At 35.2% G+C, this 23567-nt stretch overlaps 1 protein-coding gene across 2 annotated transcripts; it reads left to right on the forward strand.

The window, feature by feature from the left end:
- The first annotated feature begins 317 nt into the window (after positions 1 to 317).
- IGCM-1_1 (CD80-like C2-set immunoglobulin domain) lies at positions 318 to 22397 on the forward strand. Of its 2 annotated transcripts, XM_051209773.1 has the most exons (7): positions 318 to 417; positions 2043 to 2293; positions 3531 to 3783; positions 9207 to 9647; positions 11885 to 11980; positions 18813 to 19196; positions 21687 to 22397. In XM_051209773.1, the coding sequence occupies exons 1-7, from the start codon at positions 390 to 392 to the stop codon at positions 21800 to 21802; spliced, it is 1569 nt and encodes a 522-aa protein (XP_051075233.1). In that variant the 5' UTR covers positions 318 to 389; the 3' UTR covers positions 21803 to 22397. The 2 variants fall into 2 exon arrangements, with proteins under 2 accessions (XP_051075233.1, XP_051075234.1); XM_051209774.1 differs by lacking the exons at positions 318 to 417; positions 2043 to 2293; positions 3531 to 3783 and adding an exon at positions 10861 to 11062 and having other exon boundaries at positions 8720 to 9647.
- Positions 22398 to 23567: the final 1170 nt, after the last annotated feature.

Here is a 23567-nt window from a genome sequence, read left to right on the forward strand (position 1 = left end):
GGTGGATCGGATGCAGACGTAAAGGTGAGGATTGGCAAAGCAACAACAACATTCCTACTATCGAATAATATATGGAACTCAAAACAACTGTTTCTCAACCAATATCAAAATGACAATCTCCAATACGAACGTCAACACAGTTCTGCTGTATGAAGCTGAAACTTCGACAACTATTACAACCAATAACAAGAAGGTGCAAGTATTTATAAATAGTTGTCTACGCAAGATACTTAATGTCCGTTGGTTGGATATCATCAGCAACAGCTTACTTTGGGAGAGAACAAACCAGCTTCCATCTGAAGAGGAAATGATGGAAAGACTCTGGGAGTGGATAGGACATACATTATGGAAATCACCAAACTGAATCACGAAGCAAGCGCTAACTTGGAATGGTGAAGTTATGCAAAGTTACATTTGGTAACAGTCAAGTTTTTTTTTGTTCAATAAGCTATGAATTAATTAATATCAGTTAAAGTATTCCCACTGAATATTTCGTTGTTTCAGTATATATTAGCATCAAACAATTGATGGAGATGTTAGAATTGTCACTGTTTAGATCACAAAATGATCTTAGACAGACTACTGTCGAACGCTTGTAAGTACCGGACGGCCATTTCGTCATAGTATGACAGTCTTAAACAATACGCATCCGTAGCTCAACATCCGCAAATGGAACTCAGAATGTTCAATCTCGCGCACGAATGCCTAAGCTCTAGATCGGTGGGCCGATATCCAATAGTGTTAGTGTCTATCCTCAACCAATTTTTAATATTTCGCAACCTTGACCCACTGCTAATCATGTGCTCACAAGTGACTAGCTTCAAGATGTAACACCTAAAGTTCTAGTAAGAAGTCGTAACCACTGGAGCTCAACCATATTCAATCCAAGACGAATATCCACAATACAAGCGAGACTGAAGGTCCTAACTTCGAGTACCGCCTGTGGATTAGTGAGTTCGCGCTGCTGAAAAGTATCATAACTGAACGAAACAGATGTCCTGCGCCCTCGCATTTACAATAGTGGTCGGGTTAAGATTGGTTCTTAATTTAAATCCTAATTTTAGTTTTAAAAAATCCTGATCATACATGCTGAGCACTGAAGGAAATAGCTCAACGTCATAAACCATTATGGATAATGAGAAATTTTTACAGTAAGTTGCTGGGGAGACATTAGTCTCCATTTCTTTGACATACTTGAGTAACTGACGCACAATCGGAGGCTGAAACACTGATCTTTCGACACCATAGTCAAAAACACAATGAATCAGTCACGTAAGCTAATGGTCAATGTTAGTAATAAAAGGAGAAACCTGGAGTTTAGCCACCAATTTTATTCAGAGCTAATCCGTGTCGGGTAAAAACATCTGTCTACCTCAGTACAATCGAAGATCGTCACGCAATTTCGTGGATTGGTTGAGGTTAGACATTAACACCACTGGACGCCTGCCTGCTCAGTGGTCTGGTTGATTAGGCGCCTGGCGCGAGACTGGTGGGGTCCGGGTTCGAATCCGGCGGGGTGGGGAGTCTTGGATACGCACTGCTGGAGAGTCCCGTACTAGGACGAAACGACCGTCCAGTGCTCTCAGGTTTTCCATGGTGGTCTAGCTTCAATTGACTCATAATTTCAATCAAAAATAAGTATTTTAACAGCATTACTGAAGCTATCGACTTCGGGAGTATTGTCATGAAGTTGAATAAGGCTTATACATTTAGGTGTGATATCAAAATGTTCGGATGATTCTAAGATTGTTTCTACAAGGAGTTGACATCATTCCAGTAACTATTAGATATTTTATCTTACTTCTAGAATCATTATTAATGTGCATCAGCGACCTCACAAAAAATAAAGTTTATTACTTTTATTTCTTCAGGAAACCATAAAACCCTAAGACCATTGGGCGATGAGGTATCATCGGCAAAAACAGCCCGGTGTAGCTTTCTAGTTTTCAGTGGTTTACTCGATGATATCACTCTTTAAATAATGCTATCTTCAAAATAAGATTCACTTTAAAGTCATTTCTTTTACTACTGATTTTTTTTAGAATCACCAAGTTCAATTATCAGCTTCAGTGAAGCAATATCAATCTCTATTAGCGAGGAAAACGCACATCGGTATAATGAAAATGAAATCAAATTACATGGCCCACTATTTTGTCAATTCTATGGTAAACCAGTTTTAAATCAAATCAAATGGTGGAGATATACAGGATTAAATTATCATGAACAAAATACGCCAAATCAATGGGAACTAATTTATAAAACTGAAAACTTTAACGAATCCATTCATATTGAAGTATGTATGCTTTTTATAATCATCATTTTTACAGAATGAATATTAGTAGATTTAAAAGTGCTTTACTATTCAGTTGATCTCATTGAAGAGTCTATAAAACCATGTTGGTAATATTGATAAGTATGACAGCAAAATGTTTGCCAACTAAGACAGATAGTTTACAATTCAATCTGTTCATATTTGTTCCTACTATTGGTTAATCCCATACGAACTAGTGGTTATCGTTAGAAATAAGGAAAATAAGTCTCATATACTTTAGGACTATTCATGGGTTAAATGTAGTAGGCTTACAAGTAATGTTAGGTAAATATTATTTGACACGTATTAAAGTGTGGTCATTTCACTGATTTATTGAAATCGGTTGACCTGCAGTAAGGATCTACCATTTAGTTCACTAGCGTATACAATCTATTTATCCAAAACATACTTACTAATTAGATAATTTATATCGTTTGAATATCAATAAACTCTAATGACTCGATTTATTCTACGTAACTACATCTAGCTACTTGGTATCATTCATGATTAGATGTCACTTCACTACGTAAAATTGGATTAAAGAAAAGTAACTGAAATTTAATATGTATTTGAACACCATGGACCTAGGTTTCGTACTGTTAGGCACTCATCAGCAAGGTTAACTTGTAATCTTGAAGAACTTGTTGTTATCTGATAGATTCGATATCTTATCACTAAGCTTCACAGTCAGAGACATCATCAATGAGCTGTCTGGGATTTAATAAACTTTCTGAAGGACTAAAACGTATTTATAATTGATTGATCACTGGGCAGTGACCAAAGTCAGGCATGTCACGTCTTTCTTAGTACTGTCCATAGGATTACAGTGTGACCACTAGTCTAGGACACTAGAAATCGAGTGCATTATGGTGAGATGTGAGGTGGTGGTTGTGGTGCCAACAACACAAAGCCAAGGTCTAAGGCCTCGTACCGACTACTATCCAGCGATAAACTAGAATGAGTTGACGTTTTCCATTCGACCAAATAAACCCAAAACTAATCATTTATAAATGTACCATGTACAATAAAAACCTCATGAGCTTTACTGATAGAATAAATGCTCGAAATTGTTACTTCCTAACAGTCAGAGTTTTTGGATGTATGGGAGTCAAAACCATCACCATTTCTTCATTCAAATGGGCTATTTAACTACTTATATTTTTTTCAGTAGCTAGGAAAGACCTTTAATGTTTTCATATTTAGTTATACATTTTTTCAGGAAACATCTAGTCTACTAATTATCACCGGGAATCCAGCATTCATCACTTCATCTAGATTTAATTTCATTATGGATGGAAGACAATCAAGTTACGAGTTTCTTGTCCGCAACTTGGAAAAGATGACTTATAGATTCACGGTATTCACAATGCTGTGGTTGAAGAAATTTAATCATAAAGATTATGGATATTATAAATGTCAATCAAAAAGTGAAATAGGCAGTATTTCTGAAATTCGTCAATTCCAGAAACCAAGTAAGGTTGTTTTTTCGAATTCAAATAGTATGAACTATTTTTAAATAAGTGTTAATTATGCACAACTCCGCCTGTAGCTCTTCCAGAGTTACTGCCGGTCCCAAGCCCGGGTAAAGGAGGAGGGTTGGGCATGGGGTTAGCGTCCCCATCCCGTAGAAAACTAACTCGCTAATAAAACGCTTACCAGAAAAAATAATTCAAACCACTTTAACTCTGCCCTGGGACTTAGAAGGTCTTTATTTAGAAGAATTATGACGCTTCATGGTGAAAGCCGAGTTCCTTCGGAAGCCACGAGGCCGATGCCCCTTCTAACAACCAGAGCAACGATTTTTATGGGTACATGGAACGTCCGAACGATGTGGGAGACCGGGAAGACAAGTCAAATAACAACGGGAATGAGGAGATACAACTTGGCAGTACTGGGAATCAGAGAAACCCATTGGACCCAAGCTGGACAACAAAGGCTAAATACGGGAGAGATGCTGCTATACTCCGGTCACGAAGAGGAAAATGCTCCACACACTCAGGGAGTCGCTCTTATGCTGTCCAAAGTAGCACGAAATTCACTTGTAGGATGGGAATCTCACGGATCCAGAATCATCAAAGCATCATTCAAAACAAAGAAGAAGGGGATCTTAAATGAATATTATCCAATGTTATGCACCCACCAATGATAGCAACGACGACATTAAAGATCAATTCTACGAGCGGCTGTAGTCAATCATAGAGAAATGCCCAAGAAAGGACCTCACCATTCTAATGGGAGATCTAAATGCCAAAGTCGGAATAGACAACACTGGATATGAAGATATCATGGGACGACATGGACTAGGTGAGAGAAATGAAAATGGGGGAAGATTTGCAAATCTGTGTGCATTCAACAAATTGGTCATAGGAGGCACAATATTTCCACACAAACGTATACACAAGGTTACATGGATCTCACCGGACCACACTACAGAGAACCAAATAGATCATATTTGCATCAACAAAAAATTCCGAAGGACAATGGAAGATGTGAGAACCAGGAGAGGAGCTGACATAGCTTCAGATCACCATCTTGTTGTGGCCAATTTCAAACTGAAGCTAATGAAGAACTGGACAAACGGCATTAAAAAAAGTTCAATACAGATTTCCTTCCACATACTGACAAACTCAACCAATTCAACATACCTCTCAACAACAGGTTCCAAGCCTTACAGGATCTACTGAAGGAAGAAGAAACTACTATGGAGGACAACTGGAAAAGTATCAAAGAAGCATTAACTTCAACGTGTCAAGAGGTTGTGGGCCTCAAGAAGTATCATCATAAGGAATGGATCTCTATAGAAACACTGGACAAGATCAAAGAAAAGAAGAACAAGAAGGCAGCAATTAACAACAGCCGAACACGAGCAGAGAAATTCCAAGCACAAGCTGAATACATAGAAGCAAACAAGCAAGTGATGAAAAGCATTAGAGCCGACAAGAAGAAATACGTGGAAGAACTAACAACGACGGCGGAAAAAGCTTTAAGAGAAGGAAATATAAAACAACTTTACGATGCAACGAAGAAACTAGCAGGGAAATACAGTAAACCAGAGAGGCCGGTCAAGGATAAAGAAGGCAGGCCAATCACTGTAATTCAACAACAGCGGAAGAGATGGGTAGAATACTTCGAGGAACTCCTGAATAGGCCGGCTCCAATGAATCCGCCGGACATCGAAGCAGCACATACAGATCTTCCTATAGATTTCAATCCACCAACGATGGAAGAAATTAGAATGGCCATCAGACAAATCAAGAACGGGGAAGCAGCAGGACCCGACAACATACCAGATGAAGCACTGAAGTCAGACGTCGAAGTAACCACAAACATGCTTCACTTTCTATTCAAAAAGACTTGGGAGGAGGAACAAGTGCCGATGGACTGGAAAGAAGGACACCTCGTCAAGATTCCAAAGAAAGGAGATCTGAGCAAATGTGAAAACTACAGAGGCATTACACTACTGTCAATACCAGGGAAAGTCTTTAACAGAGTGTTGCTGAACTGGATGAAGGATGCAGTAGACGCCCAACTTCGAGATCAACAAGCTGGATTCCGTAAGGATCGGTCGTGCACTGACCATATTGCGACAATACGGATCATCGTCGAACAATCAATTGAGTGGAACTCATCACTATACATCAACTTCATTGATTATGAAAAGGCATTCGACAGTGTGGATAGGAGGACGTTATGGAGACTTCTTCGACATTACGGAGTTCCTGAGAAGATTGTCAATATTATCCGGAACTCATATGACGGACTACAGTGCAAGGTCGTGTATGGAGGACAACTGACAGATGCATTCCAAGTAAGGACCGGAGTCAGACAAGGCTGTTTACTTTCTCCCTTCCTCTTTCTTTTGGTGGTCGATTGGATTATGAAGACCTCGACATCTGAGGGAAAACACGGAATACAATGAACAGCTCAAAATCAATTAGACGATTCGGACTTCGCAGATGACCTAGCCCTCCTATCGCATACACACGAACAAATGCAGATAAAGACAGCCAATGTAGCAGGAGTCCCTGTATCACTAGACCACAAGGGGAAAACCAAGGTCCTCAAATACAACGCAGAGAATAGCAATCCAATCACTCTTGATGGCGAAACTCTGGAAGATGTAGAATCCTTCACATACCTGGGAAGCATCACCGATGAACAAGGAGGTTCAGATGCAGACGTAAAGGCGAGGATTGGCAAAGCTAGGGCTGCATTCCTACATTTGAAGAACATATGGAACTCAGAACAACTTTCAACCAATATCAAAGTCATAATCTTCAATACCAATGTCAAGGCAGTACTACTGTACGGAGCTGAAACTTGGAAAACTACTACAACCGTCATCAAACAAGTACAAGTATTTATAAATAGTTGTCTACGCAGGATACTCAACATCCACTGGTCGGATACCATCAGCAACAGCCTTTTGTGGGAGAGAACAGATCAGCTTCCAGCTGAAGAGGAAATTAGGAAAAGACGATGGAAATGGATAGGACATACATTACGCAAATCATCAAACTGCATCACGAGGCAAGCCCTAACTTGGAATCCTGAAGGGAAGTGGAAAAGAGGAAGGCGAAAGAACACATTACGTCGGATAATAGAAGCAGATATGAAAACGATGAATAACAACTGGAAGGAGCTGGAAAGGATTGCTTTGGACAGGGTTGGATGGCGACTGCTGGTGAGCGGCCTATGTTCCTTCACGAGGAGTAACAGGCGTAAGTAAGTAAGTAAGTAAGTTAATTATGCACGTGAAAATTTAGATTGATGCCCATTTATTCCGGGTATTACCTTGTATCTGTCCCTGTATAACTACTGTGCAACAAGTAGTTATAAACCCACAACAGAACTGCTCTGTAAAATACATTTCGATCACGAGTATAATAAATACATATTTGTCAGTCCGAAAATTTATGTATTGTCTTATATATCTCTAGAACAGCAAAGATTCTTCAGCTTAGTAGGTAGATTACCTCATTGGGATAGCATGCTTCGATTCATTGAAATCAGTACGATTAAAGAATTTAGCTCAAAGAAATGTGACATTCTTTTTTCATACTTTCTGAACATCTATTAGTGATTAAACAGTCAATGTTTAATTGACTTGTAAACATCCAACAAACTTTACAATTTGTCCTTCATATTATTTACTAACTTGCTTACGGTTGTTACCCTCTTGAGACATAGGCCGAGGAGCAGCGATCCCCAACTAACTCTGTCTTGAGCTATCTTTTGCAGCTGTTGCCAAGTTTTACTCACCCTCTTGATGTCTGCCTCGGAACCCTGGCACAATGTCTGCTTTGGTCAGCCTCTTTTCCCTTTCCCTTGAGGATTCCAAGTAGGAGCTTGCTTTGTGATGCAATTTGATTTCACAATGTGTGTCCTATTTATGCCCGGATTCTTTCCATAATTTGCGCCTCACCTGGACGATAGTTTGTTCTACGCCACAATAGGTTGTTGCTGATGCTGTATGACCTACAGATCTGGAGTATCTTGTGTAGAAAACTGTTTAGAAAAGCCTGTACTGCTTTGATTATAATTGTAGTGGTTCTCCACGTTTCAGATATTCAAACTTGAACTGCCTTGACATTCGTATTGCAGACTCCAAATTGGGTGTTTGCTGATAAGCAGTCGTTTTGAGTTCCAGGTATTCTTCAACTGTAGGAATACTATCTATGATTCACTAATCCGTTTCTCCGAATATGCATCAGATCCTCCTTGTTCATCAGTGATGATATAAAACTTTCCGCCTCCGATCCACTCTGTCAAATACTTTTTGATTGCCAAGGAAATCGATGTTCAGTGACAAATTCCATCTCATCGATTGTTCAACGATGATCCTTAAAGCCATGATTTCATTGGCATATGGTCGATAGTCAGTCTGTTGGCCTTGAAGCTCGGTGCATACTGAATCTTCCATCCGGTGGAGCGACCCTGTTGAAAACCCTTCTTGGTACCAGTAGTAGCGTGATACCTCTGTATTTTTCACACTTGCTCGGATCTCTTTTATTTAGTATCTTCATGAGTTGTTTTACTTTACAGTCTGTCTGTGGCATTTGTTCCTCCCTGCCAGTTTCTTCGCCGTATCGTGCAGTTGTCTTATATTTCCTTATGTTGGAGCTTTTTCCACCGTCGTTGCTAGCTGTTCCACATATTTCTGCTTGTCAGCTCTAATGCTCTTCTCCACTTGCTTGTTTGCTTCAGTGTATTCAGTTTGTGCCTTGGATCTCTCTGTTCTTGTTCGATTGTCGTTAACTTCTGCCCTAGTGTTCTCCCTTTCGTGAATCCAAAACAGGGTTCCCGTAGAGACGCACTCCTTTTTGGTGATGCTCCTTGCGACCCAGAACCTCCTGACACGTCGAAGTTAGTGTCCCTCTTATCCATTTCCAGTTGTTCCCCATAATAGCTTCTTCTTCTTCTTTGAGTAGATCCTGTTGTTGAGTGCTATGTTGAATTGGTTGAGTTTGTCAATATGTGGAAGGAAGTCTGTATTGAACCTTTGTAATGCTGTTTTCCCAGTTGTCCATTGCTTCTTTAGCTTCAGTTTATTCTTCGTGACTAGACTACAGTAGCATCTCTCCCGAATCTAACTTTTTCTGTTTAACTTGGGTTCAATGGGTTTCATTTATTCTAAGAACTACCAAATTGTATCTTCTCACTTTCCGGAGAATCTAGGCCTTCTCTAGCAAGCGCCATCACTCTTCTAAGTATAGAACCTCCGAATTTCGAGGTGAGTTTGAATGGTTAAAGTTCTTTTCTGTGGGACATAATCTCTAACCACAAGTTTAACCCGTTTCCTTTATCTGGGCTTGGGATAAGCAGAAACCCTAGAAGGGCTCTAGGTGGAGTTTATCATTTATGTTTACACCATTATATATTGTTCATTTTGTAGCTTCTCCCCAGGCTATCACTAAACTGTATCATATTAAGTCCACGTGGACATCGGCAACTATATTTTGGAAGCCAGGTGGATATCATAGCTCATCAGTGAATATGTCATACCAAGATCTCTTAAACAATTCAGTCGATGGAATTCGAAACAAAATTCAAAATTCATTATCCATTTGGCTTAAAAACATTCAGGATATGCAACAATATTCTGTTACTTTGGAAGATCATGGAATTACTTCTTTTTTAACGAATGGAACCGAATCACATTTACTAGATCCTTCCGAGTCACTGAACAACTCAGATAACTTTAATGGTCCATTTTCAGTTCATTCAAGTGACACTGACTTATCAAATATCAAGGGGAGAAAGACCAACAAAAGAAAGATATTACAAAATGAATTTCTAATAAATACTGAAGGACAAAATTACATCAATATAAGCGGTAAGAAGGATCACCATTAAAGATTAATTAATTAATTCAGCTCACTGAAGACAATGGTTTACGGTCGCGCGATTTCGTGGATTGGTTGAAGTTAGACATTAACACCGCTAAATGCCGGCCAGCTCAGTGGTTCAATGGTTAAGCGCCCGCGGAAAACGGGATGGCGGATGCGCACTGTTGAGGAGTCCCACGATGGGACGAAACGGCCGTCCAGTCCTTCCAGGTTTTCTATGGTGGTCTAGCTTCAAATGACTCATGATTTCAACTACTGAAATTAATTAATTCAATTCATTTTCTTTATGTGTATAAAAGCGACTACCAGGATTTCCTTTAGGTCTATAACACTTTATAATTATGGAATGATTGTGCTGTTCTAATATGAAAGGTTTTATTACGTACTCAATAACGGCAGCTGGCATATAGCATGTCAACAGCTTGCTGCTAATACTGGATGAAAGAGTAGGAGCAACTAGATATTTGAACAGGACAGTTTAATATGGATACTAACATAAGCATGACATTCAAACACAGAAAATAAACGAATTAAGAATCATGGCAATTGATCAGAAAAGGCTGAGGGTCATGTGAAAAAGTAAATTATAAATAGGACTGACAGTTGACTTTACTAGTAAGAATTTAATACCATCAACTGATAAGTCTGCTCCCTGAACTCTACTTGTTTCTTATAACCACAGACCACTCCTATACTCGTAGTTGGAATATAGGCAGCTCGAAATAAGAGTAAAAGTTTCATTGTAAATTCTATTTACAAACATAGTTTTGTGTGAACTTGGTCTTCCAGAAGCTTCTACAAGCACACAAAATGTAGTAACAACATGGGCAATTATCTAACAAAGATCCTTCATTTTTTATATGCTTCTCAAAGGCATTTATTCAAATCTAATCCTATTAAACATTGAGTGGCTAATATCATATTCTCCCTATCCCTTATGAAATGAAGTGTATTTATATGACAGGTACTAGGAAAATTTAGTTTATCTGTTTCAATGTCAATGATTAAGATCCGAAATTTCACGGAATCATTATAGTTTTCTGGTTCTTTTGAGGAAAATTTCATTTCAAAACAATGAAAAATGTGATCATACTAATGGCTACAACTTTTATTCATGTTATATCTAATATTTAATGAATAAAAAGAAAAACTGAGTTTTGTAGAACTTGATACGATAATTAATCTGTTCAACTGCTACAGATACTATTGGCCTACAAACATAGAAAGTAAATCAAACATAAATTTCAATAAGAATAAAGCTACATAATATCTGGTCACCAATTTTTTAAATTTTCTGGACCCCGTTGAGTTCAAGAACCAATGATTTTATGGTTCAAAACCCATCTTCATCTGAACAAAGCTGATTCTTGGTCATCAACCGAGGTGGAGAACTACGAACTAAGTGAGATAAGGATTATCACGTTTAGTTAATTTTATATATATGGTTATAACGGGCCAACTATTTTTCTTATGTTCATAATATTAGCCTTGAGCTTTTTTAATATCATGTTTTAATTTTTACTGAAGTTAGTACATCCGTCTATCACTTGTGAACTTAATTTGCACTAACTTTTATTTTGTTCCACGACATGTTACTTAATATTATTGAGTAGTTTGAGTATATTCATTTATTTATTTGTTGTGTCCTACAACGAAGTATTTGTCCAATCACTGTTTACCCCTAATTCCACATTTTATCTAATTCTTTCCCTTGCAATTATATTCGCACTTTTGTCTTTATTAGGTTTCCATGTTCACTACTTTTTTCTGAAACTACCTTTAATGGTCCTTTGGTTTTCGTGTCAGCCAGTGATGATACACACGCTTTATAAGTCTGCTGATTATATACATAACATGACACAATTTTACTCCTATTTATACATGTAAAAAACTCAATAATCCTCTCAATATATTTCTAATGCATTAACCGACGCTGCTATACTTCGAGGATTTCGAAATTTTAATGTCTCTCATAATAGCATAGAGTAGTCAGATAAGTTTACCCTTTCGATTTAGAAATCTATTCACTTTGTGAGAATTCTTGGACACCGTCTACAATTCTAAACGTTAAATCTTGAGTATTTTATGTTATCTATAGTTCTGTATTCTTAAGTCTACGGAAAAAAACTTTCCTTTTTAGTCTTGAAATTTGTTCGATGTTTTTATGTTTATATAGATATGAGAATAATCAAGCATCTATTTTTACAACATATTTTAACATCAGGTTTAATGCCAAATCACCTGTATACCGTGACAATTTCAAGAATAAATAAACATGGAAAGAGTAAACCATCTAAGCCACTGGCTTTCAGAACAAAATGTAAGTTTCATGTACCACTGTTACATAAAAATGGTTGTATCGATAACGCATAGGAAAATTTTAGTGGGGCCCTTTTATTTGTCGTCATTTAGATCGGACGATGTTGTCGAAAGGGCTCTCCACTTTAGTGGTTCGAGTTCTGACTTTAATTCGATCGTAATGAATGTTTGTTATCGCCAATCCTCGTTTATAATCATCGAATTAAATCACGTCAGTCAATAAAGGAATTAGACAAGTCAAATAACCAGAATGGACTTGTGAATACATGTATTTCGTATATAAAGCGAATGGAATAAAGAGAAGAGAAACGATGCACAGTGAAGATGGCTGGTAAGCCAACTCCCCTTTAACCAAGCGTTAATCAGTATTGATAGTTACACAAAAGTAAGTTACATACATGTGATGAGTAGTGGGATAGGAAGTGTACACACACCAACGCACTCATATAAAAACAGTCAAGATTGATAAGCGAATAAATAACAAGGTCAGAATGTGACTTAAGTAGAATGAACCGAATGGGCTGTCCGAATGCTAGAATAAGGTATATGGGTTTAACATAATAACCGACAGTAGAAAATAAGGGTTAAACAAATGATTAAAAAAACTATTCAATACCTAAACTTGAGTGGATAAAATGCAGTTAGGTATATTAAGCTGTTAATACTATCCAATAAATGTTGTGTATTAAACATTACTACTGGTTTTTAAGTCTTCAGACAATTCATATGTTTTATAATCGAGAAAATTAGTATTATTTAATAGGCTATATCCTGGCTTATTTTTGATTTTTCAATATCGAAATTACTGTTGAGAAACAGTAAACAAAGAAAAAATCTGGTAATATCCATTTTAAATCGATTAGTTACGTTAATATAAATTTTCATGAGTATTTAAACAATTAGTTTCATAAAAATTGGGTGTGGCATAAAGATTTCAGTAATTGCAATTAATCTGTTCAAAGATAACAATACAAAGAACATACAATCTGATAAGATCGAATAATTACTGTTAACTAGTAAGAAATTCAATTACTCACATCTATACCATGTACAAAATTCGATAACTAGACTTAACTCTATAGTTTTCTAGCTTATAAATGTCTTCGAAAGTTTAATTTTAATGATTTTCATTAAGAAGTTCAGATCGAACCATGGCGTCAAACATTGAAATTATTTACTTTGGCTTCCAAGATCTTCATAAATGTAATTTTGTATCAAATTATTAGCTTTTGCTCAGCTAAGAGTTTTTACTTGACTATTATTTCCATAACAAATAGAATAGTAACGATATACTAAATCATGTGGTTATTTCAATCTAGATTACTAACAAACTGTTAAGGCTTTAGTATAAAAGAAGTAACTGGCTTTTGAACAATCATAATACGAAGATCCACCACCGAATATTACATTGTGTTGACCGATTTACATGTGGGTGGCAAATTTCACGTCCATCGAATCTTAAATACCACAGATTACTAGTGAAACAAAATAATGCCACCAGTCGTGAAAAAGTTCATACAGAAAGAATAAAAAAACTAAATATTTGAATTAGGTTGATGGGTTTTAAACAATCAGATAAAATCGCATGTAAAATCTATTTCATAGTTGTTGTGACAGTAATAACAACAAGAATAGGAAAGATGAATGTACAACTAAGGATAATAGGAAATGTCTTGTAAGACAGTGCGAATCATACAGATTGAGGAAGGAACAAAATTGGAGCTATGAATAAAACGACCATAATTTGTGCCAAGATAAACAAAGTGGTTGTATATATCTGTTATATTTCTTTGATTTGATACTAGTTGCTTCAGCTGTATGCAGTCAGTGTAGTATTGCGTCTGTTGGTAGACCATTTGGAGCTTGTATCTTGTATCTATAAAGTTGGAGAGAATGACACTAATTGTAAGTTTCGTAATGGCATTTCCTGGCCATACCGGAACGTGTTCACCAGCGCACAGATATGATGACCTTTGGGTGCGACTTATGTAACTAGCCCACAAGAATAGCTATATTGGCAAACAAACACAGATGATACAATTACTAGCATTCTATCAATAATGTGCTGCTTTAGACCTGGCTTCTTTGAAAAAGTCAGTTGTTAATTAGCAGCATAACAAGTCGTTTTAAGATATCTGCTTAGTCGACATGTTAAAATCTCATCCTGTATCACCTTTTAAATAACGTATTAAATATAAATATTTTTTGAACTGTTAGGTCTAACTATTTATTGTCTTATTAAATTACTAGGTTATTCATTTTGTAGTTTGTTTGACTCATTTTTTGTAATTTCCACAGAAGAAAAAGAGAAAACTTTCACCTACTAATCACATAAATCTTAGTTAGAAATAGTCTAAATCGACACCACTGATAAATACTCCCAACTTAATTCCTTTAGTTTTAATTTGGTGATTACACTTGGTATAGTTGATACTTAAAAGTTACAATTCTCTATAATATGTTAGATCTGACTGTCAACGAATGTTAGTCAGGAGAAATTACATTTCATAAGGCTCTTTTGCATAAATTTTAGTTGCATCTGATTGATATATAGTAGTAATATATACAGGATTTGTTCTGTATATTCCTACATTTCTCCCTTACAATCTAAGAATTATATTTCAGAATTTAATGTGAATAAATTGAGTTAATTATAAGTGTTCCTCTCATCTTTGCAACTATTTCATAGTGTTGTTCCATATCATGACAATTCTAGTTGAAGACAATCATCAAGAAACCTTGTTTGACTTTAGTTTTCTACCAGTTGGCATACCTCATTAGAGCCTATCTACATTCTTTCAAAGACCGTTACTTGCTTGCATAGTGATTCTAAGGGCGACAAAATGTAACAAGATACTAAAACTTTATTATAAACGAAAATTAATTGTGAATTATGCTCAGAAGGGGTTTTGTGTATAGTATCGAAATTTCAATGGTTCAGATAATGAGTCAATTGAAGCTAGACCATCATGGAAAACCTGAAAGCACTGGACAGCCATTTCGTCCCATTGTGGGACTCCTCAGCAGTGCGCATCCACCATCCCGCCCCCCGCGAGATTCAAGTCCCGTACTAGGACGAAACAGTCGTTCAGTGCTTCCAGGTCTTCCATGATGGTCTAACTTCAATTAACTCATGATTTCAACTATTACTTATGCCTTAATAACAATATATAAAAACAAAACATTGTATTCATTTTATCAAAACATTTAGATAATTCAATAACAAAGTGTTTCAATTTAATATATCTTTATATATATCACGTGATAGTCCAAGATTGTCCATTTCTAACTTACTAAATAACAGACAACCATATGTATCTAGTCCATAATAGAGTGATTTTTCTAACTGATAAACAATTTGAATTGTAAACATCAGTTGTCATCTAAAACAAAATGAATAATTTACCAATGTTCTATTATGTTTTAAAATGAACAAAACTATTTCTAAGTGTTAATGTTTATTTACCTGATTACCAGAGTAAATAATTAGAATTCATTTAAAGATAAATAAAGATCCTTCAAGAAAGTACCTTTTTTTGTTTAATTTAACGGTAATATTCGCTGAATATCGATGAATTCATTGTATTTCGTTACTTTGTCTTTAATTACATACAATCTAATATGTTTACTTATTTCCATAAGATACATATAATATCGGAAGACGAATAGTTGTAGTATCGGTTATTATGTTAAACCCATATACCTTATTCTAGCATTCGGACAGCCCATTCGGTTCATTCTACTTAAGTCACATTCTGACCTTGTTATTTATTCGCTTATCAATCTTGACTGTTTTTATATGAGTGCGTTGGTGTGTGTACACTTCCTATCCCACTACTCATCACATGTATGTAACTTACTTTTGTGTAACTATCAATACTGATTAACGCTTGGTTAAAGGGGAGTTGGCTTACCAGCCATCTTCACTGTGCATCGTTTCTCTTCTCTTTATTCCATTCGCTTTATATACGAAATACATGTATTCACAAGTCCATTCTGGTTATTTGACTTGTCTAATTCCTTTATTGACTGACGTGATTTAATTCGATGATTATAAACGAGGATTGGCGATAACAAACATTCATTACGATCGAACTCAAGTCAGATCTCGGGCCACTAAATGGTCAATCAATAATGAATTAGTTATGTGTAATATGGAAGAAGCTGAGAATTAAGCATTTAAAGGGATTTTCTTTATAATTACCTAAGTTAATAGTTCTAGAATCTTAAAATGGTTTTATTACACAATATAACAAAAAAAGTCCAGGAATGTAGATAAGAAATGGGGATGTGTGAATTAACTATACTAGATGATGATCACAATTACAATTACGTAACGGAATTGTTTCAATACTCTCAAACTATTTATCAACTTGAGTAATTATATGAAGGGTCACTTTAAAAGCTTAATTTTCAAATTCTTTCATACTGCACATAACTTATTCGTTATTGATTGACAATTCGTATTTTTTTAGATTGAACATTATAGTAATAACTGGAAATAATTGAACAAATCAGTTTGTACAAGGCAACGAAATACTAATATTATCGGTCTTACTTTATTTAATGTTGGAGCCAGATGGTTTGTTCATTGATCTTTCATTGTTCTCCTGAACGATATTATCAGCACAAACTTGTCATTAATTACCTTTATTGATTGATCAATAAACACAATGAAATCGATCCAATTTATCAACTAATCAGACAAATATAAGATCAAGAATCAAATCAATGAGAGATGAAATCAGAATAAAAAAGTAAGCAATGACAGGTTAAAGGTCAATAATAAACAATCATGATCGAAGTCTACAGGGCAAGCTGTGAGTCATATATGGAGAAATTCGGACACTTCACTACTACTTGGAACTTGTGCTGATGATGTCGTTCAGAGGAACAATGAAAGCTCCATGACCAAACCATCCAGCTCAGCGAACAAAACCCCATCAAAATAGAAAATAAGTATATGAAGTAGTTTGATTTGTATCTGAATGTCTTCTGTCATTTAAACCACCTTCGACAACTCCCCCTTAGCATTATTGTTGAGAATAACAGGTGATATTTAACCTTATGTTTTGCTCAGATTTGATGAACTAGGATAGACTGTTAACTCACGGGAATATATTTACAAGCAAAGTGAACCAAATTTCTAGAACAACAGCAAGATAATTCCATGCCTAATTTGTTTGTTATTCAAAGGTATACGATAGTCGTTACTTTGAAACAAAATCAAACTTAACGAATAAAAACGTTGCATTATCAAACAAAAGCATAAAAATTTTATGCGCTTGTCAGGATTATGATTCAAGCGTATGAATCAACAGATAATACTACTCGTACAGGGGATTTAACTAGAAATAAAATAAGGTTATCCCTATGTTTATAGAATCTTCATTGGTAAAGACAGTATTTTCTCAAAGCATTTGACTTTCGAAATTTGAAAAATATAAGTGATTAATGTTTTAAATAAGAACAATTATAATTCGGAATTCAAATACACAAAATAATAATAGTAGTAGTACGTATTCAGATGATATTTAAACTTATTACGAAAACTCGAGGTAGATTCTAACTCAACGAATCGGTTACATCTGATTCCCTAAACCAAGAGATTGTGTTATTATTAAAAAAGCAATGTCACTTAAATGAATCTTCAATCTATATGTTTCCCAGTAATACACAGCTGTAAAACTATAACAGGCTCAGTTAAGAAGGGAATTTGCCCTTCAAATAAGTGAATGTGAATAAATTTACAGTATGTTCAACAAACACCACATAACTTTGCCAAATGAGTAATAATAATTAATATAACCAATATTTTAATCAGCCTTTTCAGTATAAACAGTATATCGACAAGTAATACAGGTTTTATAGACCAAAAAGAAGAAATTATGCAGAGGTTGAGGAAATGGACTGATACGATTGTTGCACATTAACATTTCATTGAGTTCAGGATGCGTGTGAAATAATGCATAAAAGAAAATTGTTGAATGTAAAGTAGCTACTGAATATAATTAAGTAGCATGATTAAGCACACAAAATTGGTAGAGAGGAAAATAATGTTATGACTTTGCAGTCAATTCAGTGCAGTTTTTCAACGAGTCGTTTGTAAAGCCAACAGATATTGAACACGTAGTTTATAAAGCCTAAATAGTAGCCTTTATTTTATTGTAGCTGTGTGTCATCAAATGGTTAGAAAGTTGTAGTAATACTCCCTGCAACCACTTTTGTTTTTATCTCCATTACATAATTTTATCTGGGATAGTTTTATTAACTTACTTATTGATGTCGTGTTATAAATGGGAAAGTTATTCGCTTCAACTAAACTTTTATGTAGGTAGTGTGGACTATTTATTTAAACGTGTTACAGATTCATATGAATATCAAAAGAGTGGCAATTCTCATATGAAAACAATTTTCATCTGAGCTCGTTTTGATATTATTTGTAACTGGTCACGTAATTTTTACAGTGACCACGTTATCGTTATTTCAGGTAGCAAAATGTGCTAGCTACTGTGAAATCACCCTATATCTGCGGCCCTCTTCACAAGAGTTCATAAATTTTTAGATATACATTCCGTAAAGTGATTTCGCACTTATTTAGTTTTTATGCACATCAGTGTCGAACCCGGATAAACTTAGTTTATAAATTCAAAAAGACTATATCACTCTCTTAACTACCTTATAATAATTGCCATTAAACAAAATATTTATAATTTTACCAGAAATATCACATACATAGTATAATCTGGTACATAGGGATTTTAAAGTTCATTACAAATGCCGTATCTATTGAATGTTCTTTGAATGTTTTGTCTTATTTATTTTTTCTAAAGTTCTTCACCTTGAACTTCCCGGTCCTATACATTTAGAGGAAACGAAAGAACTAATACAATTTTCCAAAGGTAATCCAGCTCTCTGTGCTCAAGTTGAAGTAGGTACCATCAACAATGATAGTAGTAGCAGTAGTAGTACGAGTACTACTACATGGAATTCAATACATTTTTCATCAAATTATTCACCTTATATCATTATAAATAAAAATATATTCCATTCTGAAACAAACAACCGATATATAGAGTTAAGTAATTGTAAACCATTATCATGGGATCACTATACAGAAATTCCAATCACATTACAAAATAAATTTCATTTTCGAGCAAGATATTGTATTTATGGATATAGCACAATGTGTACAGAATATATCAAACCGATCAAAGGTAAGATTGAATTTGAAAGTTTGGTATTTCTGTTTTTGAAAAAAATTACCTTTAGAATATATTATGGAAAAGATATTCTTTTAGTTAAACTTAACATACAGTATTGGTTCAGAGTTCTGTTTGATAGTTTATCCATGACAATATTTACCTCATCCTACATGAGTGAAAAAAAGTAAACTTATTAACAAACTGTATGCATCTTCACGAATTAAGACAAGATAAACATTCAGAATTAAAACGTGTGAACTAAGTAAACTGGTGCAATCTACTTTCTTCTACACTCATTTGTAGCTTGCCAAATATGGTAACTACTTTAAATAACTTCAAGGCTGTTTAAACTTAGTAATTTGTACACGATCGTTTTAATGAAGATCAACGGATGATCCGTGCTAAAGTGTCCCGAAATAGAATGGACACATATTGACAGTACTACCTAATTTTCATTAGTTTTTCAGTTGATATCAATGTGGAAATAAAGTTACGTTAAAACCTAGTCATAATTATTCACTTGGATGATAAACTTACTAAAGTAAATGCCTTGAAAATTGTTGCTTCCAACGTAAAAGTTTAATACTATTCCATCGATTTTCTTTTTTCATCTGGAAATAAATTCGCTTCAACAAAGATTTTGCTTTAATAGTTGAATTTATAAGTCAATTAAAGCTAGACCACCATGAGAAACCTAGAAGCACTAGACGGCCGTTTCATCCTAGTGTGGGACTCCTCAGCTGTCTAATGAATAATACAGATGATTTAGATTGATATTTGAGTTGACAGAATGGTAGACGAGTTCTGTGATGTGTTCAAGCTACCGACCACTTCCTTACAGCTACTGATAAACTTGTTCCCAGTTCAAACAAGATATTGTCTCAGTAGATCAATGATTTTCCTAATGGTTAACACTGAAAATACATACTGGTTGGGACATGCATACCATTATGCAGCTCGGAGAAAAGATTCAGATATTATTTACGACACAGAGTGTATTATCATAATCAAGGCTTGATATTGTTTAAATTATCAATGTTTTGTTTGATTACATAATGGAACACTTCAGTGGTGACAGCTGAGCATTTAAAGACAACCTTTGATCTTTTGCTAACTAGATGGAGTCTAAGATAAATTCATCACTTCCAGCTAAATTCACGTATCTTATATGTGAGAACGCATAATTAGCACATTTGTTGTGATATCACACTTCTGACTAGTTCTAGAACTCTAGCTATGATGATGTTCATTTTGCTTGAATTGATCGATGAGAACCAGGACTATCGAACGTTGTCCACGACATATTTATTTGAATTAATAGTAATAATCATGCGAAAACTGACGATTATTTCAAGAATGAACAAATTAACTATCCATTAATTCTAATATTTCATGTCGTTTTCAAATGAAGCAGGCCTAGAACTACCGTAATACCCCTTGAAATTGTGTATAATTATTCGTTCTTTCAGTTCGAGTTTTAGTTCTATCAAAACCTTTTCAGGAAAGTTAAAGTATCAGTCGTATAACATCTCAAATATCTCAATTTCCATGTGAATGTTTTTTATAAGGTGCAGCTAAATAATAATATAAAGTTAGGAATAACAAGACACCTCTCTTGTCCTTGACAGTAAATAATCTTTGCCGAAAACAAAGTTTATGTACACATAGTTAAATATTTACTTAGTAATTTTAATCAACATTCATTCGACATCATTAGAAAGGCAGAGCTTTAACCACTACATCGTCATTTCCTCGATATTTTGTAATTAAGTTGCTGTACAGTTTGAAGATTATAAACCTTGGCAACAGGGCTTCACAATGATTTACCCATTAGCTAGAAATAATCAGTCCCTAATGGTAAGGAGTTTCTTTAACGGATGAATTGATTTTTTTTAGAAATCACTTTATCATATTATTTCTTGACAGCATCAAAAAACCATTCCTATTCTATTTAATATCAATTTTTCGAAAACATAATGATAAAAATTTGACGAGTAGTGTTTTTCATAGATTGAAATCGTGAGTCAATTAAAGCTAGACCACCAAGGAAAACCTGGAAGCACTGGACAGCCGTTTTGTTCTAGTGCGGGACTCCTCAGCAGCGCGCATCCACGTTGTGAGATATCAGCTCACTGATGACAGTGGTATACGGTAGCGCAACTTCGTGGATTGGTTGAAGTTAGACATTAACACCGTTGGATGCTGGCCAGCTCAGTGGTCTAGTTGGTTAAGCGCATGGCGCGAGACTGATAGGTCCTGAGTTCGGATCTCGTCGGGTGCGGGATTGTGGATGCGCACTGCTGAGGAGTCCCATACTGGGACGAAACGGCCGTCCAGTGCATCCAGGTTTTCCGTGGTGGTCTAGCTTCCATTGACTCATGATTTCGATCTGTAAAATTTCTTCTGATTAGTGTTTTTTTTACTGAAATAGCTGAATACATCTTAAAATTATAATCTCTGTTGATTTATTTATTTTTTGGACTTTTTTGTTTTTCGTAACAGATATTTCAATGCACATAGTCATTGTAGCTGCTCTACTGTGTATTACATTAGTAGTATCATTAAGTAGTATGTTTGTTTATCTTATGTGCAAGCATATGAAAAAAGATTACATTTAGTTGATAACAATAATATCAAAATAAATCAAATCATCAACCTAATCACCAGCCAACGTTTATATAATAATCAACATAGTATTTATCATAAAACTGAATGAATATCATTACTGCTTATGAACTTATTAAATTTCAAGCATTTGCTGGTTTAATACAATTTGGCTAATTAACTTGACCAGTTTATTTTAGTATTGATGAATATGATACGAAATTGGACAATTTATACAATAAACTAATGACTTCCTAGCAAATCAGTTTACTATGAATTACGGTTGAAAGTTGAAAAATATTCCATTCCTTTTGTGTAAAAAAAATTAATCGTCTTCAATTGTTTTGTTTTGTTTTGTTTTGTATCTTAACACAGAACGTCTTGTATTTATTACCTTTAATTTCATTAGCAATATTGATGTCATTTCAACGTGAGCTAATTAGAGATTATGTTGTTAATTTGATATGATTTCATATTAAAAACATTTGCTGATGTCGACTGTTTGTTGTAGTTAAATGAAATGACTTAAATAGTGGGGTTTTAACACCATTTAGTAGAAAAAAATATATTCAAAATCAAGGGAAATCATTTTTCAACAGTTGAGATCATGAGTCACTTGAAGTTAGACCACCATGGAAAACCTGGAAACACTGGACGGCAGTTTCGTTTCATTGTGGAACTCCTCAGCAGTGCATATCCACGACCCCGCCTAGCGGGATTCGAACCCAGGACTTATCAGTCTCGCGCCAGGCAAGTGTAGCTAGAACAAACAATTTGCAGTATAAAATGAATTTAATTGAGTTTGGTTCCTTTTTTTTTCTTCAAAACGAGCTAAGAAATTTATTACCATTATTCTGTACAAAAATGGTTCAATTCTAACTCGATAAACAGTAATTGAGATAAACTGATGGATTTTGGCATAAAACTGTGAAATGATGGAATAACTGAATGAGGGGTATTTAAGAAAGAAACGTAGACTGTGGGATAATTAAATTGTCTTCTTAGCTTCAGTAAACGGAATACACCCATTAAGAAATTAAATAAGAATGATTAGCTCAGCGAAGAGTCCTCTTTTCGGTGAATTCATTTTCAAAGCGGTACAATGGTAAATATATATACTTTTTTACAGGATGATAATAATACTGATAATAAACTTCTGTTAGACATGGTGATAGTGAGGTAAAATAAACAAAGGTATTAAACATTTCTTTGTTTTCTAAAACAAGGAAAGTTTAATTGTTATTGGCTTAAGTATTCATCAAAAACAGATAGGGAAAACTATCAACGGGAAAGGATGGCTCAGTATGATAAGATAAAATGGTGAAATTGAGAATACATGTAATCAGAATGATCGTGGAAACAAAATAAACTAGTTGGGGGTAGAGGATTTAAGGGGAAGAATGGAAGGTGAACCAGATGGCTGTAAAGGAAGGAGAGTATGAGAAAGAGAATATATAAGACATTAGGACCGTGGTTGAAGAATAGGTTGTACCAGCCGTTTTTGCACACACAATTTTGGTTCTTCCAGATGTATAGCTAATGCTTCGGCAACGCAGAGAAGATGCAGCCTAATATTCTTTGGAAGGCTTCTACTTACCTTGTAGATGACTTTGAACGCAGAGTCTGTCTTGATTGAGTGACCTATGTTCACGAGGTGTTCGATTATTGAACCTCTTACTGAGCCGTTGCCTCCTCTTTTTAGTCACGCCGGACAATGTTCTTGAATTCTTTTGGATAGCTTCAGTCGATGCTTAGTTGAAACTCTACTAATAAGAGCTA

This window comes from Schistosoma haematobium, chromosome 1 (genome assembly GCF_000699445.3).
Source record: "Schistosoma haematobium chromosome 1, whole genome shotgun sequence".
Taxonomy (NCBI): domain Eukaryota; kingdom Metazoa; phylum Platyhelminthes; class Trematoda; order Strigeidida; family Schistosomatidae; genus Schistosoma; species Schistosoma haematobium.

Bases quoted from the DNA above. Each gene is read 5' to 3' on its own strand.
- IGCM-1_1 (XM_051209773.1), top strand. From the start codon at position 390: ATGGTGAAGTTATGCAAAGTTACATTTG. The intron at 3,784-9,206 runs GTAAGGTTGTTT...TTCATTTTGTAG, and splicing joins TCGTCAATTCCAGAAACCAA to CTTCTCCCCAGGCTATCACT. The intron at 19,197-21,686 runs GTAAGATTGAAT...TTTTCGTAACAG, and splicing joins ATATATCAAACCGATCAAAG to ATATTTCAATGCACATAGTC.